Source organism: Ursus americanus, chromosome 34 (genome assembly GCF_024610735.1).
Source record: "Ursus americanus isolate L20-20 chromosome 34, mUrsAme1.1.p, whole genome shotgun sequence".
Lineage (NCBI taxonomy): Eukaryota > Metazoa > Chordata > Mammalia > Carnivora > Ursidae > Ursus > Ursus americanus.
Genome location: NC_142160.1, coordinates 27,871,560 through 27,890,123, shown reverse-complemented (window position 1 = coordinate 27,890,123; position 18,564 = coordinate 27,871,560). Strand labels below are relative to the sequence as shown.

Here is an 18,564-nt window from a genome sequence, read left to right as displayed (position 1 = left end):
CCACGGTTTTCACCGCGGGATAAAATATAATTTGAAAAGGGCTGTTAAGTGTTTAACTTTCTTAAAGTCACCAGGTAGAGTCAATCAGAGTTCAATGAGATCTTATATCTCTAAGCTTTTATATTGTTAATGAGAAAGCATTATTTGAAGAAATAGTACTTTATAACTATTTGGAGTCTTCCAACTATTCTAAATGGAGAAATTATTTTAAGAAGCGATATCTATCTTCTATGCAATTGGAACAATGACCAGCTAGGAGAAGAGTCAGAATCCAACTACTTCCCCATAAGCAAAGATTATTTTTGTCAGTCCAGTTCATTAGTTTATAATTCCTTTCAAATGTATTTTTTCTATAGAATGCTTCACGACAAATGAGCCATAGCTCAAGGTGGGTCCTTCATCTATAAAATTAGAGAACCAGACATCTTTTATGGTTTTCTAACATATGCTATTATTGATACTGTTAACACTAAAAATCATATTAGGACACTGTAGAGAATAACAGAGGGAGTTTCACTCATCGCCTTTACTGATCAGCAATAATCATAATTACAACAATAAAAATTTATATTATATTTTGAGTAATTTCCATGTCTTTCTTGCAAGAAGCTGAATGTGTTTTGTACACAACGCTCAGCAGTCATGGTACTTCATTAATCCCGGTAACGCCACTGTGAGGAAGGATGTCATGTCTACTCATAGCCACCAGCTGGGAGGGGACTAGGTGTTTACATTTAAAGTTAATATCAGATTCTCCTTCCTCTGACTAGGTAACAGGTGCTCTTCACAAATTATATACTATCTTTCTGAATCAATCCTAGTTCCAAAGATAGAAATTTTTCATGCCAACACTAGTTACATAATTACACACACACACACACACACACACACACACACATATATACACATGAAATTTTAAAATTCTTGATCTCTACTAAAATTACTTGAAAGAATAACTTTCTGATATAAATACCATAAAATTAGCATCTAGTTATAGAAATAAAAATGATAAAACCATGAGAAATCCCACCCAGTAAGAGTTAATTTTGTTACATGCTGAAACCATAAACCTTCCTCACTCAACTACTTCATAAACCAGTCATTTGTGAACGAATACTTTAAATCATCATGCCATTCACTATCCTGAAAAATAGGATAATGGAATGCTATATCTCCCCAAAGTCTGCTTCATTGTAAACAGTCCATCCCTCCTTGCTGACTCCAAAAGCTGTATAAACATACTGCAATCAAATCCAGCATAGCTCATAGAAATCCTTTCTTTAAGTAATCTACAAAATGCCAATCTAATACAAATACACGAAAGAGAAGTTCTTACTAACACAATATTTTGTATTTACAGTATTCTGAACAGTGCTTAAACCTGCACGGGTTATAAAAGGCACCCTTCCCCACGCTCCCCCGGCCTGGGCTGACAGCGTGCTTAGGCCTCTCATTTACACCACACTGCAATAACATAAAGAAGGGTTTACTATTAATCCAGGTTTTACTACAAAGCGACCCGTTATTTCTCTGTCAAACACTGGCAAGAGTGCCAAGTGTCTGTCATCCAATTCAGGGGATTAAGTCTTCTTTTATAGTCTGATACTTGTACCAATTTATAAAAATACAGATATAGTTTCTTAGAGTTGGTCACAGTCTATATTTTGGCGTGGATTCAGGCACAGAGGTTGACTATGACAGCTGGCAGGAAACGGAGGGGAGAATACATCCCCTCCTCTTGGTCACCATGTCTCAGTTGCCATAGTGATTAATCCTTAATTGAATGCTGTCTTTGTACATTTCTTTTCAGAAAACTTTAAGTATACTTAAGTTGAAAACATGCAGTTGATTGAAAAAATGAGGCCCCACATCACCAACAGGTATAGCTAAATTCTGTGACATACTTCCATACGTTAAAAGAACAAATTAACTCTAATAAAGGTATTATCAGTGCTTTCAGATGCTTAAAAACATTTCTTTCTGGTCTGAGTTTAAACCCAAATCACACAGATTTTCCCTCTTGTTATCAGACATGTCATCTTTTAAGATAAGCTGTCTTCAGAAACGCCTCTGAAGTTATCTAACTACGATTTAAGGCAAAATGAGTTCTTATTTTATAAAGTTTGTATTATTAAATCACTGAGTTTGATTAGAAATTTATTTTAGGAGAGACAGGCTTTCATTTGAGACATCTATAAAATGTTACATAAATAGAAATTAATTTACAAAAAGTATAAACTTTAAGAAACCAAAGGAAACATGAAAAAGATAGTGTATTTTAGGCCTTTTAATATACTGTTGAATTGGAAAAGCAGGTTCAGTAATTACATCAAAATTACATCAAAAGGACTGAGAAACTCTGAAGGACCATAGGAGTTTATCTAGGATTGTGGTGTACATTACTTCTGTTTTGTAACTTTTCCATTTAGTATATTCCTTTGCAATTTAGTTAAAAGCTCTTACTTAGATTCAACTATCGTAGTCCTTGGAAAGTGAAATACTTGCATATTGTGACCACTGTTAATTGTGTGTTGCCTTCATACAAATAAATAGGATTTGTTTCATTTTCTCAGGAAGTGAGACAACACATCTGCATCTGGCTTCAGACACACAGACACACACACACACAGACCACACGCAAGCACGCGCGCACACACACACGCATACACAATCTTTTCAAACACAAATAAAGGTCTCTAATAAAACTTTGGTGACAGACAAGAAGCACTCAGAAGAATTCTCAGTAATAAAGATTCTGGATGTGGGCCCCAAGATGAAAGATACTGTACTGTAGGTGGGAGGTCTGGGGATTTCTGGAGACTTTAGAAGCAAGAGGTTTGCAGATATTTTCTGACACTATGGCTGCGTCTCTGCTTTCACCTTGCTTTGTTTCCCTTTACCTTAGTTTATTCTCTTTTCTTCCCATGACCATTTTTAATTTTTTTCAAAACTGCAAATTCACTATTGCCACCACACATTATCGCCGCCAACGCACTACAACTCTCTGTGAGTGACATGTATATCTCTAACCAAAGAGGATGGTGTGTTTCAGTGATTTACTCATTAAAGGTGTTTAAGTAATTTTGACCACATGACTGTGAATTTTTTTTCTTAGAACTCCTGTGAGATGGCTTTGAAATATCAATATCTCATCTATGTAAAATAATATTTTAAAAAGTATCTTCAGAAATCCTTACCATCATTCCATCTCCCTGACGTTACTGAGGTATTTAGTTTCCAGAAGACTTATAATGACGAGAACCAAGAATATGATATACAGAGATAATAACGAAAGGACTAGTCTGATGGCAGAGTGATGTCTCACTCGTTTGAATGTCTGTCAGCAGCTATGGAGATATCTTGAATTAAGAGCAGTGAGTTCAATTGATGAATCAAAACAAAGTAAATCTATCAGTTTTACATAGAAAAGTTACTAATATCTCCAATTCTAATACAGAATATCTAAAATAAACTAATATAAATTATAAAGTACTGAGTGGCTGTCTATTTTCATAAGCAAAAACTCAGTAGTCACATATAAAATTTTGAAAGATACTCCACCATATTCTTGTTTTTCTTTTTAAGGGAGTCCAAAGCCCCAGATCCGCTAATAACACCCATCCTTTTATTTATAACTAAATATGGTTGCATACAATTATGGCTTATTCTTCCTCATTGATCCCCACCTTCCAGGGGAATTAGAGACCCGACATTAGTCCTGCCCAGTGGTGACAATACTTATTTCTCACTGAGCGCTTACTTTGTGTCGGGTACCGTCCAGAGTGTTTTACCTCATTTAGTCTTCACAACAACTTTTTGAGGTAAGAAGTATAATTATTTTGTATTTTAAACCCAAAGAAATTGAGGCACAGAGGTCACATAGGAAGTATGAGGTAGAGTTAGAATCGAAACTGAAATTCTGAGTAGAGTTCATGCCGTAGGCTGGTTAGAACTATCAAAATGCCTTCTGCCCCTGGAAGACTACACAGTTCAACAAACTGAAAATGAAACGCAGTATATAAGTTCTTTATTACTAACCAAACTAAAAGGAGGAAAGCATGAGACATGTCTCAGGAGTTGTAGTTTTATGTCAAAAAAACCCCCAGTAGTTTCAGTTTTTGATGTTGGTGGAAAACTGAGAACATCATAAATATATAAGATCACTATCTATTTTGAAAATTCTGATTTTCTTATAATAAGTAAGACTTTTCTTTATTAATGCGGAGTCGTGTACTGTCCCTAGTGATTTTGGTATATAGCTAATCGATTATAACTTCCAAGAAATCACAGCCATATTATTAACCTGATGTTTTAAATGGTAGAGGTAAAATCTGAATCTTATTCTGTTGGAATTTTACTGTATCAAGTATTGATTTAAAGAAGTTGGCTGCTGAGATGAGCATGTTTGTACAGACTGTTCTTGGCCTGAGAGCATTGGTGGCATGGAATTGGACCTCCTGCTTAGTGGCTTTAAAACTTCCCTGAATATTTTACACCCACTATGATTTAGTCATTAAACAACACATTTCTTCATACACCCTGAAAAAGGTTTACTAAGTTGGTCTGTGTGTGATGGGGAGACATACAGCCTCAAAGGGCATATCAGAAATCCTAGGGGATGAACATTTCAACTTGTTTCTTGGTAAGAAATGTCCCTCACTCCAAAAATCACTGTGAAGAGACAAAGTTTCTGATGAGATTGTGCTGTCTACCTCAAGAATGTTGGGGCTAAAGTATTGAGAATTACTGGGATTGTTAATGTAAGCATAAAGGAACTCCCTTGCCCCTGGTCCTCAGCCCAATTAAGGGCAAAGTAGATTTCTAGCATTTTCATTTTTACAACTTGCCTTAAGAAGGTTCCAAAGGGATGTTTTATTTCTTTTATATTTAGGTGGTTGCTTCTCAGGCCCATTTTGGGAGGAATTACATGAGGCTGCAAATTTCTTTTCTGAGAAATAAACCAACAACCGATATCCAGTTAAATCATTTCATTAACATCTACTACAGGGGTTTGTCAAATTATCTGATGTTTTCACATTAATATTTGTTTGTTTGGATAAGGGCATGGTTAAAAAAAAGGGGGCATGGTTAAATAAATAATACCCTAAGAAAAAACTAGCTGTCTATTTAAGAGATTTTGATAGGCTCTTCATTCTAATAATAGCAAATTTCTGGCAAACCCAGTATATTTCTGCCTACCTTTTTCAGATAGCTCCTGCAAGGTAGACAAACTATAGAAATTGCTCTCTACAGTGTTGGTTGAGATATGGTGTATTCCTAGATCGAATGAGAACATAAGAAGGCAGCACATGTGGGTCATGGAAGAACGCTTTCACGTGTTATACTGTGGCACTGTGCTTTTGGATTACAATGAAAAATGCTAAAAGCACAGCCTTTCTAAGGATATTGGAAGACAGCGGACTGCTCACTAGATCATTCAGTAGTCACCATTTAAAATCCCAGGTGACAAATTTCCCTCAAATGAAGCGCTAGGAAGAGCTTTCTTCCTCCTTAGAAGAGCTAGCATTTTTTTCTCTTTCTTTTCCTTAAGGACAACAATTTAGCTCAGTGTTCCTCAGCAGGGTGTTATGGCATTTTGAGCAGAACAATTCTTGGCATGTGGGATGGTCCCCTCTCCCCCACAGCAGCCGTTTAGTATCCCTGGACTTTAGACATTAATGCCACTCGGGCACTCAGTCACTGTGACCACCCAAAGTGCCCACACACGTTTCCAAATGCAGTAGTTGAGAAAACACCAAATAAGTTGTTTACTTCCTTTGTTTTGTCTACCAGGAAACTCAATCAAATTTGTCATTTAAAAAATATCTAGGTCCTATATCTACATTTAACTTTCTCTCAGTCCTGAACTTCTAGTTTAGTTTATATTTTCCTTGTTTCTGAATTTCATTTTGTATTCTGATTGTATTGTTAGGACAATCCAAATCCTTTGTGGAACCAGAGGAGGTACAAATAAATAAAGACAGCTTGACAGTTCAGAGGCATTCTCCCCCTTTCATTCTTAAAAGTAGTACTCACTAGAAACAAAGTATCATTGTTACATACAGTACCCGGTTTTAACTCCTACACATAAAGTGGTAGAAAAACTTTTCCTCAGACACTCAGCTCTTAGGAATAAAGAATATTAAGCCAAAGAGAAGAAAACATTTTTTAAAACATTTGAGGAAAGTGACTATGTGTAAATAAAATACCACATTCACCTAAAGCCTTATTTTTATACAACGGCAATTTTAAACAAGAAAAGCACATAGGAAGTTTTTATTACTTTTAACATTATATGAATCCTTTTGCTAAAAATATAAATTCTACAGGCACCTCAGTGGCTCAGCTGGTTAAGTGTCCAACTCTTGATTTTGGCTCAGGTCATGATTTCAGGGTCATGAGATAGGGCCCTACATTGGACTCCATGCTGGGCGTGGAGTCTGCTTAAGCGTCTCTCTCTCTCCCGCCTCTGCCCCTCAGCCCCCCACCCCTGCTCATCCCCATGTGCACTCTTTCTCTCTCTAAAAAAAAAAAAAAAAAATATATATATATATATGTGTGTGTGTGTGTATATATATATATATATATATATAAATTCTATATGAAGTTAGTTTTCATGTGTACCTTCATGTTAGATGAAAAATTCTGAAGGAACTCTAATCATACACTTCCCTTTTCTATATGAGCGGAAGTGGTTTTGATTCTGATTTATTAACTGCATGATTCTCTCAGATTTCTCATTTTTTTGGCAAACTTTTATTAAGGGGAACTGTTAAGCAACTCAACATTATTAGGCATTTAAATATAGATGTGCCTTTTAATATAGAACATTTTTAGTGACAACAGTGCTCCAAACGGCATTTTGTTTTTTACTCTTGTTTGTATGTCACTTATAGTCTTAGTAGCCACTTTTGTGGGAGTATTCTAGAGAAGGTCATACTGAGTAAGTTCTAAATACTAAAGATGTCAGGACCTTATGTTCTCTTACCTTAGAAGTGCAAACAGCTACATTGGCGGGAAGCTGGGAAAACTGCTTCAATTCAAACACATCCCGTGCTGCCCACCGGCTCATATGATTTTCAGCTTTGCTGGATCCAATCACGGTCTGGTTGGAGTGAATATAAGCCACTTCCTGAACACCATCTGGGAGGCAATTGGTGTTTATTAAGTGATGTTTCGTTGTGAAGCAATATGGTTCCGTGTACACTTTAAAAATTATCAGCAATACACTAAAAAAGAAGTCATGCTTGTTTTATTCTTAATCCTCAAGAAAAACATTGAGTTTGTATGGTAACATCACAATATCCTATTTTTAAAAAAAAACTAAAAGAGTTCAAATATACTGGTCTAGGTTAACTTGGAAATGACTTTTCCTTCTCATTAATATGAGAACTTTTGAGATTAGATAACAATCTTTAGATTTTAAACCTGAAATGAGGGTTTGGGCTAAGGAAGAAATCACAGTGAAGGGTCATCTCTATGGATTTGTTGTTTCTACTGGTTTAAAAAAAAATTGTTTACTGATTTAAACAGCAGTGCTGGCCTCATCTATCTGTTCCTTTAAACATGTACTTGATTACAGCAATGGAGTGGGAGCATGGGGTTTATGACCAGGGAGTTTCGTTTGGTTGGCTTTGTTCAGTTTGTTTGTATTTTGTCTTTTTTTGTACATATGCCCAGAGAATGTCAAGATTGGGAGCTTTTTAGGAAATGAAAAAAATTAACTTACAGCCTTTATCTGAAAGAAGTCTAAAAAATGGCTACATTTTTTATTGCTTTGCTTCTAGGCACCTATAATTTACTTTTAAATTGTGGTCATAAAAGAGAAGGCTAGAACTGAGGTCTGTAAAAGCTCCCCCAAGCATCTCTGGCAATGAACCTTAATTATGACCTTCAACACTTGTGCTGTTTCAGTCCTGAACCTCTCTCAACCAAAACTGACAACCGGGAGAAAACAAGATGTTAAATAACAAAAAGAACAACCAAGATAATATTCTCCTTCAATCTCAAAATACCAGGTAGTGTGTACGGCAACAGTTTTAAACATCTAGAAGGATCAAGGATTCTTCTGGTAGAAAATTTACTCAGATTTTTCTTAATTTTGATGACATGTTTTATGTATTATTCAAAATAGCATTAGTTCCACACTACTGACATCTCTTACACAGTAAAAAACAAAAACAAATCTCAGCTGATCTTTTAAAGAACAGTTTATGCAACAATTCCTCCAGCCTAAATCTAATTACAGCACACAAACCAAAGGCTAGTCCAGTACTTAGTTACAAGGGTATCAAAATATATATCATAATGAACTTTTGAATAACCACAAAAGAAAGCTTGATACGTAAATAAGTCAAACACAATGATTAAAGTTCCTATATCAAACTATCCTTGCTTATATATCGGCTTCTTTCGCATAGTTCTTTTTTTGGGAATGAGTCAGATACTTTTAAAAGCAATGCTAACTCTTAAAATCATTAAACAGATTCTCAGCAGATGGTGGTGGAAGGAATTTTTCAATCTCTGCATCGTTATATAAAACAGCCAGCAATAAGTGAGCAAAACAAAAGGCCACAGACAACACATACAACAAATTAAGATAACAAGACACTCCCCCATGAACAATAAAATACAATAGATGGGGACAATCCACCAATAGCTACACTGTGCACAGCATCAGGGTGTGGGTGAAGGAAGCAACAGGGTGGCATGTGATGGATCTGAGAACAGAAGAGCCTAGAAGAGCCAGCAGGTATGCCCTGGAGAGCACAGTGGGCCACTTGGAGCTGAGTAGCTGAATCTGGGAAGGTTTTCCACTCTCCGACGCTGAATGAGTGCAGGGGGCTTACGATAAGAAGGCCTGAGAGAATGAAGCAAACTAGCTCTTAGGAGCTCTCCAAGCTGACCCACCAGGGCTCCCAGTTGAGGGCCACATAATGAAGAAAAACTGCTGGGAGGGAGTGACAAAGAACAGGATAAGAAGATTAGGAATGAGGGAAAGAGAAGGTCTAAAGCAAAGCAGTGGGTACAGATAGAGGCAGGAAATCCCACCATAGTTTTGAGCACTGTACAAAAAAACAGATATGGATCTTTGTGACATTAGAAAAAATTTCCTAAACTCTGCCTCACTTAAAAAATTCAGGGAAAATAATTTCTATAAAAATGAGCAAGAGGGTCAAATCTCACAAAAATTATTATGAGAAAAAAGAAGCAGCAGAATGAAAACATGCCATAAACATGTGCTCACAAAGCAGATTAAAATTGTAACTGATTTCAAAACGAGGTAAAAGACATTAAGAAAATGGTAAGATACAGGAACCAACAACATAAGTCAGAAATAGAATAACTGAGAAATGGGTAGACAGGACTCAGGAAAGATTTAGCAATTTAAAAAAAAGTCAGAAATGAAGATTAAACTGCAGGAACATAAGAAGGAACAAACAACAACGAATGCTTTAAGAAAAATGGAAAGATATTTTTCAAAAGCAAAAAGAAATGACAAAGGAGTTGAGACGATGTGACAAATACTGAAGACAGGCAAAGAAAATTGAATACTTGAGTAACAGGAGTGTCTGAAGAAGAAAGCCAAATCAAAGGGATAGAAAAAGTAACTAAAAATACTAGTACAAGAAAGCTTTCCTGAAATAAAAACCAAATTGAAACGATATTATGACAACACTGACCCAGAATAACCAACACTGCTATGGATTGAATGTTTGTGTCTCTCCAAAATGCATATGTTAAAGCCCCAATCCCTAGAGTGATGGTATCTGAAGGTTGGACCTTTGGGAGATAATTAGGTCATGAAGGTGGACCTCAAATGAATGCAACTAGCAATCTGAACTAAGACAAACATTCAAATGTAATCTAGTAAACTTACTGGACAATAATGAAAAGAAATTCTTTGGGCGTCAAGGGGGAAGAAGAACATGTGATATGACACTTCATGCCAAAAGAAAATGAAGCCTCCTATTTAATATACTACAGAAAAGAAAGTGCGAGTCAATGATTTTATATCTGTCAAAAATGACTCTGAAGTATGAAGGGCACAAACTGTTACCCACAGGAATCTCAGGGAGTATTATTCTCATGCACTTCCTGAGCGATCTACTAGAAAATAAGCTTCTGACAACCAAACTGACAGGTGAGACACTGACGTAAGGACTGAAGCGGAGCACTGAATTTATAGTTACCTACAGGTCAAGACTACATGAAGTGTGGTGGGGGCTCTGATTCAGATTGGGCACATGGAGGCGGTCCTAGGGTGGATGACAAAGTTCTCTGTGTTGACCGAGGTGGTCCTCCCTTTATCCTGCCATCCACCCACTTAGTCATTTGTGCCTCAATGTAGCATCTTGATTATAAAACTATTTTACAAGCGAATTCAAGAATCTCTTACAGAGCTATTTGAATGCACAAAACAAATATGTAACACAAAGTTTTCAAAATGTATCTATAGTTACCTAAAAATTTATCCATTGATTCATACACCTGCTGTTGATGGACAACTTTCTCATTTGAAAATTTCATTGATTTTCTTGGCATTAAAGTTCCATTTTCCTTATGGTTGGGCAATTTTGAAGAGAAACTGATTTTATCTTTTATAGTTTTTCGTGTATGGCTCTGTTTAGAGAAATTGATGTGGTGAAGAGTTAAATCATCATCTGAGGATGAAAAATCATCAATAGCCTGAGAGTTACAATCTCCATCTGCTGCATTCAACTGATTTGTTTTCTTCTTTGCTTTAGAAGTGACAAGTTCCTTTTTATTTTCCTTTTTTCTCTTAAACCTCAAAGAACTAGTAGCTCTTCGCTTTCTCACTCTTGACTCAGAGGAAATTTCAATGTCATCAGACTCATCACTAATATCACTACTGCCTTTTCTTTTCATAATAGACTTCAGGGTCACATTCTCAGGATTTAATTGTTTTGAAATTAGCCTATTTCCTTTGACACCAGTCTTTCTATCATCACCATTACTTCTTATCTTTACAGGATTTTCTGTTTCGGAATCTTGAGATTCATTCACAAGTGACTTAAACTTTATACCATTCTTAGGGCATGTCTGAGTTGTATATTGTGTGGGAAAGATGACATCACTATCTTCTGATTCTGTGACATTCTGTAAAATGCAATGGTGGTCAGCTGTATTTTTAAAAATTTTCTCCTCATCAGACTCAGAAGAAATATTTTGTTTGAGTATTTTCTCACTTTTATCAAAAATACATTTTTCATTTGGATTTAGGATGTTAGCTAATTTCTGGTGTTTTGAAGTACCAAGAGAGTCATGACTTTTCTGGTAACCAACATCTTTGGCTTCTGTTGAAAGACACATGGGCTGTTCATCAGAACTTTCATCGTCAGAGGCAATATTTCCATCACTATCCTCAACTGCCTTATATTTTGTTTCAAACAATTTAGAGAAACCGCAGTGGAGTAAGGTAAGCTGTCCAGGAGCTCCCGAAGCTTTACTTGAGTCAGATGCTTTGTTTTTAGCAGTCTTTATTCGTGAGTTTCCCACTGGCTCATCATCACTAAAATCACTGCAGAGACCACCTGCTTCTCTTGTTCGCAGCTCTGCGGGTTGTTCTAGATCTCCTTGTTCTTGACGGTCAGGCTCTCCAGACTATATAAGAGGCAGTCACAGAAACATTAGAAAATTTCAAGATAATATCAAACCTATGACACTGGAAAGGAATTAAATTTGGGCACGTAACTAATATACCACTTGGCATTTTCAGAAGTACAACATTTTATAAACAAATGTAAAGGATTTAATATTACAGTCTGGTACACTCCTTTTTCAAGTTGAATAACGTTCCAAAATAAGTAAAAGTTTAAACAGAATACCACATAATCAAATTATCTATAAGGAAAACACAGAGCAGAGCAGTCAGCTTCTCAGATGTAGGGACTGATTCTGGTCTCAAAAGTGAAAAGTACACAACTTGCTTAATGTAGTAGAGCACATTTTTCCAATCACACTTTAAGAAAAAAACAAATTTGTAGGCATTAACAAAATAAAGAATTCACAACTGGAAAATGGTTCAAATAGATTAAAAATAATAATAAGATCTGATAGAATCTTGACCATCAGAAATAAAGAAGATACTTTAGATTTTCTAAAGTAAAATTTGCTACAAATTTAAATCCAGTATTTATTATTTTTACGTCAATCAGAGCTAAATATATCCTTCAGTTTCTTAAAAGCAAGGCTTTATTAGTAAAAGATTTGGGGAAAGTATTATCCAGTAATACTTTTTTTTTTTAAATCCAGTAATACTTCTGCCAACAGTTGCTACTCACGTATTTCTATAAAGTTAGAAAAATGTTCACCCCATGTTCCAAATCATTAAGCCAGTATAAATGTATGGTTAAATCCCGAAAAGCAAGAAAACACCAGCAACAACAACAAAAACCTTCCACATGTAGATTCTTTACTTTTAAAGAGGCCTTATGATGACAACATAGTTTTTGTAGTATGTGAGATGACAAACTACCAAAAAGATCACAAGATCAAGGACTCAACTAAAATAAAATATGTTTGAGTCAGAGAATAATTTTGATGTTTGGAAATAATCATCTTAAACACACCCTGATTACTATTTTTCCATTTAATTTTTGGTTAGTGAAAAACTGTTTAGTTAGGTCAGATTGTTCACCTATATATACAGTGTATTTAATTTTGGATTCAGAGTTCGGTATAGTTAAAATTGCAGTGGGATGTAAATGACTGGTGATTGTTCTTGACTTTCTCTTATGATACGAAATGTGAAATTAGCCTAAATTGTTAATTTAACTGACAGTCCTCTTTGTGTCCTTGACTTCTTTTTTTAAAGAACTTTTTCTTTACACATTGAAAAATGAAGAAAAAGGAAAAGTGACTTAAAATTGTCCCGATACATGTTTTCTAGGAGTCCTAGGCTACAGATTCAAAAATTGCTTACTGTTTCTTGTTTGTGTACCGGAGGTTCCTCTTTCAGCCATGTTGTGGCCGTCATGATCCCGGCTTCCACTTTGCCTTCTCTCTATAAAGAATGCAAATAACTGTAAAATACGGGGTAAAAACAACCAGATAAACAATAGCAATGGCATGCTAAAACTTGGAGTTAAGAAAAGCAAACTGAGAGCAGCTTGCTTTATTAGCTCTTTTTAAAAATTATATATATATTTATTTATTTATTTATAAAGATTTTTTATTTATTTGACAGAGAGAGAGAGAGACAGCCAGTGAGAGAGGGAACACAAGCAGGGGGAGTGGGAGAGGAAGAAGCAGGCTTCCCAGCAGAGCAGGGAGCCCAAAGTGGGGCTCGATCACAGGACCCTGGGATCTCGCCCTGGGCTGAAGGCAGACGCTTAACGACTGAGCCACCCGGGTGCCCCTAGCTCTTTTTTTTTAAAATATGGAATGCTTCATGACTTTGCATGGCATAGTTGCACAGGGGCCATGCTAATCTTCTCTGTGTCATTCCAGTTTTAGCATATGTGCTGTCAAAGTGAGCACTGCTTTAGCTTTCTCAATGCTATTTTTCAATTTTGCTAATTATTATAAACTCATATACAGTTTACATAACATTTTAAAATGTTCATAATTCTTAGGTAGTAGAGAGGTGCAGCAGGAGTGTGCTGGGTCCATAAAGTACTCTTATTTCTTGTCTTAAAGTTTCTTTTTCAGATAGAAAATAGTACTGTTCAGCCAACTCCACTAATAGTTCTAGTAGGGGAGGGAGAATGAAAGAAATGTTACATATTTACCCAGTAACGATATCCATAGTAACTGTCTATATAATAGTTATAGTAAGGACATATTATTAACATCTAAACACTACAGATTATGTTGAATGTTGGGAACTTGACGTTCTAGCCTATATTGCTAGTGTATTTATTGTTCATATTCACTAAAATATGTTGATTGATTCCTTTGGTATAATAAACATCAAATGAAAAGGTTCATCTAATATGAAACTAAAAAAAGAAAAAAAGATCCTAATTGTGTAACAGGCTTGTTACATCTTTTGGGGAAGTATTTATGTTTTTAAATACTTTTGGTATACCATTCAGCAAAGGTACTTAATGGCCTAGATTCTAGACCATTTAATACTCCTTCAAAAGGATGTCAATTTATTTCTCTTCTAAAGCTTTATTTGCTGACTGAACAAGGGGAAATATTACTACCATCACCAGAATTACAAATGCCCAACTTACAAATACACATATCTACCAATGGCATGGTTCCAGCCACTTGGTATCCAGGGCAACACATAAGAATCTCCCCTCCAGAACTGTAGAGAATAATAAATAGCTCTTTGAGACCTTTTTTCCCCAACGCTTAGAGGCTATTACTGCAAGGGCGGGGGTCTCCATCCCAGTACTGTATTTATTGTTTCTAAAGCCAGATGGCTACAACGGATGGAACAGGCAGCACCAGAAATCCTCAATCCTATTGGAACCCCTTTGTGATAGGTAAATGGCAACTCCAGTCTTCTGTTTCTCAGGCCCAACACCTTGGAGGCATCTTTAACTCCTCTTTTTTTCTCATACCCTGTATCTAATCCATCGGCAAATCCTGTCAGCACCACCTGGGTAACATACACGGAATGCAGCCACTTCTCACACCATCTACCACTACCACTCTGGTCCAAACCACCATTGTCTCTTGGCTAGATTACTGCAGTAGCCACTTACCTAGTGTTTTGCTTCTGCTTTTGTACTTCTATAGCCTAATTCTTAATATTTAATCTAGATCGCATAGGTCAGACTATGTTTTTCTTCTGTTCAGAATCCTCTAGTTGCTTTTCGTCTCACTCAAAAGTTGAAGTCAAAGTGCGCGCGTGATCTGGCTTCCTGTCATCCCTCTGGCCCCATCTCTTGCTCTCTTGCTCACTCCACTCCAGCCACTCTGGCTTTCCTGCCATTTGGAAACTCTGCTGGGCATACTCCTCTGGCAGGGCTTTTGCATTTGTTCCTCTGTGTAAAACACATCTTCCTCCTTCATTTCTTCAAAGAATCAGTTGCAACCTCATAGTGAGCACTTCCTTGGTTAACTCCGTCTAAAACTGCAATGCTCTTTCCTTGACAGTCTTCCTATTTCCCTACCCTGCTCTATTTTTTAAAATCAGGATATAATTTATATATAACACTGTGTACACTTAAGGTGTACAACATGTTTTGATACATTTATATATTGCAATATGATTACCACGCAGCTTTAGCTAACACCGCTATCATGCCGCAGAATGATTGTTTCTTTTTTGTGGTGAGAACATTTAAGATCTACTCCGTTAGCAATTTTGAAGTATATAATATAGTATAGAATCATGATGCTGGGCATTAGATCTCTAGAAGTCATTCATCTTCTACCTGCTATATTTTTAGCCTTAGAGCCTATTGTCATAATAGGCTATATGTATCATTTTTTTGGTTTATTATTTGTTTCCCCAAAATATAACGACTTTTTGTCTATTTTATTCGTTTCTGTATGCCTAGCTCTATGATCTGTAGTACCTGACATTTAGCATATACTCAATAAATATTTGTGAAATTAGCTTTCAATATCTCCCTAAAGGGAGACCATGATATAGATATAGATAACAAAGTCAGTGCAAAGTAGAACTAAACTGCCTGGAAATCATCAGATTAAAAAGGTTCTATAAATGAAAATTTCTACGTCTTCAAACATTTTTAAAGGGATTTTCTACAACCTTTAAAAATTAAAAATGTATTGCAGGAAGTGAAATAATTCTTTTATTTTGTGATATATGCTTTCGTTATATAGGGCTTGGAATAATGATAATTTAAAAACATTGTTTGGCCAAAAGCAGCATGAATCTAATGGTGCCTGACTAATTTTATTATATTATTATTATTATTATTTATTTTTTTTTAGGGGAAGAGATTTATTCTAGCCTGTAAGCACCTGGCCTGAATAATTTTAAATTTTGGCTGATAACAAATGAGCAATTTTAATTCAAAATTTAATTTAATATTGGGGTACTGACGATGTGCCTAGTAAGAAGTTAAGCACATTTTACCACAAACAAAATATAAGACATGGAGAGTCCTGTCATTAATTAATAATCCTGGAGGAGAAACAAGATATACTTAGGACAACCAGAAAACAAGAAAACTTTCCATTTAATAGCTTGTCATACTGAATGTCTTACCTAACAATTGCTTAAGGAATAGGCTGCTATTCTGATAAAATAGAGAACTCAAATATTTGATAAGTAAGAGAAAACAGGATAAGTAATACAATGCTAACATATTTTAAAGACAATAATTTCAAATGCGAAACACAAATATAGGTTGGTATGTTGGGTATTACTCTGAGAACGATGTAGGATCTGAGGGGGGTCTGGAATACTAACAAGGTTACTGATTATAAAAGAGGAATGGGAAAGAACAAGTCCATGAAACAGACGGCATATTCAAGAAAAAGACAGGGGGACTTTATTTTTGTTTAATTTATCTTTAAGTAATCTTTACACCTGACATGGGGCTTAAGCTCACAACCCTGAGATCAAGAGTCTCACACTCTTCCGACTGACCCAGACAGGTGCCCCGGCACCCAGACAGGGGGACTTCAAATGGGCCATTGAATTCAAATCAAATAGTTACTATAAAATAAAAATTCATCAGTATACATCAGACACTGTGTAATAGTTGCAATATTCACAGGATATACACAATACATGCCTTCCTCTTAGCCATTTGCTTAACATGCTTACTGATATTACATGCTCATTATGTAAATGTTCTCTTTCACCTCTCACCAAGATGGTCTAAGTTCTTTAGGGAAAGGGACCAACTGTTCTTGACTCGTTTTTATGAAACTGACTAAATCAATGAAGTACGTGAAGGCACAAAGTCCTGGAAGCTAAGGGAAATATCTGAGTTTTCTGAGGCTCCTCTTTCTCATCTATATCATGAGGGGGTTGAAAAAGATGATATTCGAGGATCTTATGATACTCCTATCAGTATCAACCCGAAAACAGACGAATACCCTTAATATCCTGACATATCAAAGAATTTAAGCGAGTTTTTAAAAAAAGACAGAAATTTCTGTTTGAAGAATAAGAAACATCTGTATGCTGAGGATGAGCACAACTGGGAGAGTTTGAAATATTGGTGTGGAATTTTTATTGGGAACAGAAAACAAAAATCTCCATGAGACATGAGAGTGCATCTCAGGGAGTATTTGGTAACTTTTAATCAAAACACATTTTATATTTTTGTTTATTTAGGAAAGTCTCTCTCTCTCTCTTTTTTTTTAGTTCCTGACTTTAGCAGCTGCTTTCAAAATAATATATTTCTCTTTGCCAGTCTGAAAATGGTCTTGGAGGTCATACAATCTACTATATGTATCTGTATTCATGTGTATACATTATTTACAACTATGCATGGGGAAATCTTAGTTTAGAGGTCCGGTAATCCACTTCCTATTTTTCTAAAAGTCAAAATTCTAAACACAAGGCATTTTTTACTAAGAAAACCCCAAATTTCTCTGAAAAGGTACCAGCAATTATATTTCAAGTTTCCTGAGGGAGAAAATGTATTTAAAATATTATTGAAAAGGTCAGGGAACAATTTCACACCTCGAGGATGTCCCTTGTAAGACAAGACCCTTGGGACCTTAGTTTGAAGAGATTATAGACCCCAAAAAGCTCTCCTCGGTGCTCTTTTGATCCTTGAACCGCTTCAAAATATCGCTTGGCATTTTCACTTCCAACCACCACACAGTGAAGTTGCTAAAACAGAAAAAAACACAAGATATTTTTGAAGTGTTTGCTCCAACAATATGTCAGAATTTCCTGGCATTCCCTGTATATACACAGCTTTAGCTGGAGCAGGCAGAATCCTTAGGGAGGAAATTTTATTTTAATTTCCCTGGCAGATGTTGCCATTATGGTGAAATAATAGTAATCGGGCCAGTCTTATTGAAGAAGAGCTCTTACATTTCCTGTTTTATGTGTTTTCTACCAACTGAGTCAAGATTCCATCACTATGCAATATTCACTTGATGTAAAATGTTTAATGATAAAAGCATACATTTGAATATACTTTTCCCCTTTCTAGATTCATGACAACAGGAACTACTTTTAGTAGTTTTACTGACAAAAATATCACTATTTCACCAAGTTAAATTATAACCTAAGTAATTACATGATAACTATGTTTCTGTCAAACTAACTGTGGCCATCATTATATAGTCAACTAACAGCAAAAGCCCAGTCACTGTTTAGAAACATCGCATCTTTGAAACACTTTTGAACAGAGGAGGAACCTTGAAGGACATATACCACTTTAGTTAACAACAATAGTGTATTTCTTTATTTACTAGATATTTTACTAAATGCAATGTAAATACAATGTGATTAACCCTATGTACACTTTAAAATTTCTTAGAAGAAACAAAGACTGCACAGAGTGGAAAATAACAACTTCAGTCTATTGTTGATGTAAGGATTAGTAAGAAGTGATACTGTGTTGTGATTTAAGTTGATTTGTACTGTAATAAATTACTCTAGCCAACAACAATAAAATAATTGTTATTAATAATAGCTGC

At 35.7% G+C, this 18,564-nt stretch overlaps 1 protein-coding gene and 1 non-coding gene across 3 annotated transcripts in view; both read right to left on the bottom strand.

Annotated features, from left to right (window-relative positions):
• The window catches only part of ERCC6L2 (ERCC excision repair 6 like 2), a 149,634-nt gene that overhangs the window by 26,405 nt on the left and 104,665 nt on the right, over window positions 1–18,564 (bottom strand). For both annotated transcript variants that reach the window (XM_087858836.1, XM_045780841.2), the window contains exons 14-17: window positions 17,594–17,746; window positions 12,947–13,027; window positions 10,464–11,625; window positions 6,989–7,143 (exon numbers count right to left, since the gene is read on the bottom strand). In XM_087858836.1, the coding sequence (XP_087714962.1) occupies window positions 6,989–7,143; window positions 10,464–11,625; window positions 12,947–13,027; window positions 17,594–17,746 (1,551 nt within the window). The remainder of the gene's footprint in view (window positions 1–6,988; window positions 7,144–10,463; window positions 11,626–12,946; window positions 13,028–17,593; window positions 17,747–18,564) is intronic.
• Window positions 13,397–13,503, bottom strand: LOC123781483 (U6 spliceosomal RNA). The gene has a single exon (XR_006776742.1). It is a non-coding gene; the product is annotated as a U6 spliceosomal RNA (small nuclear RNA).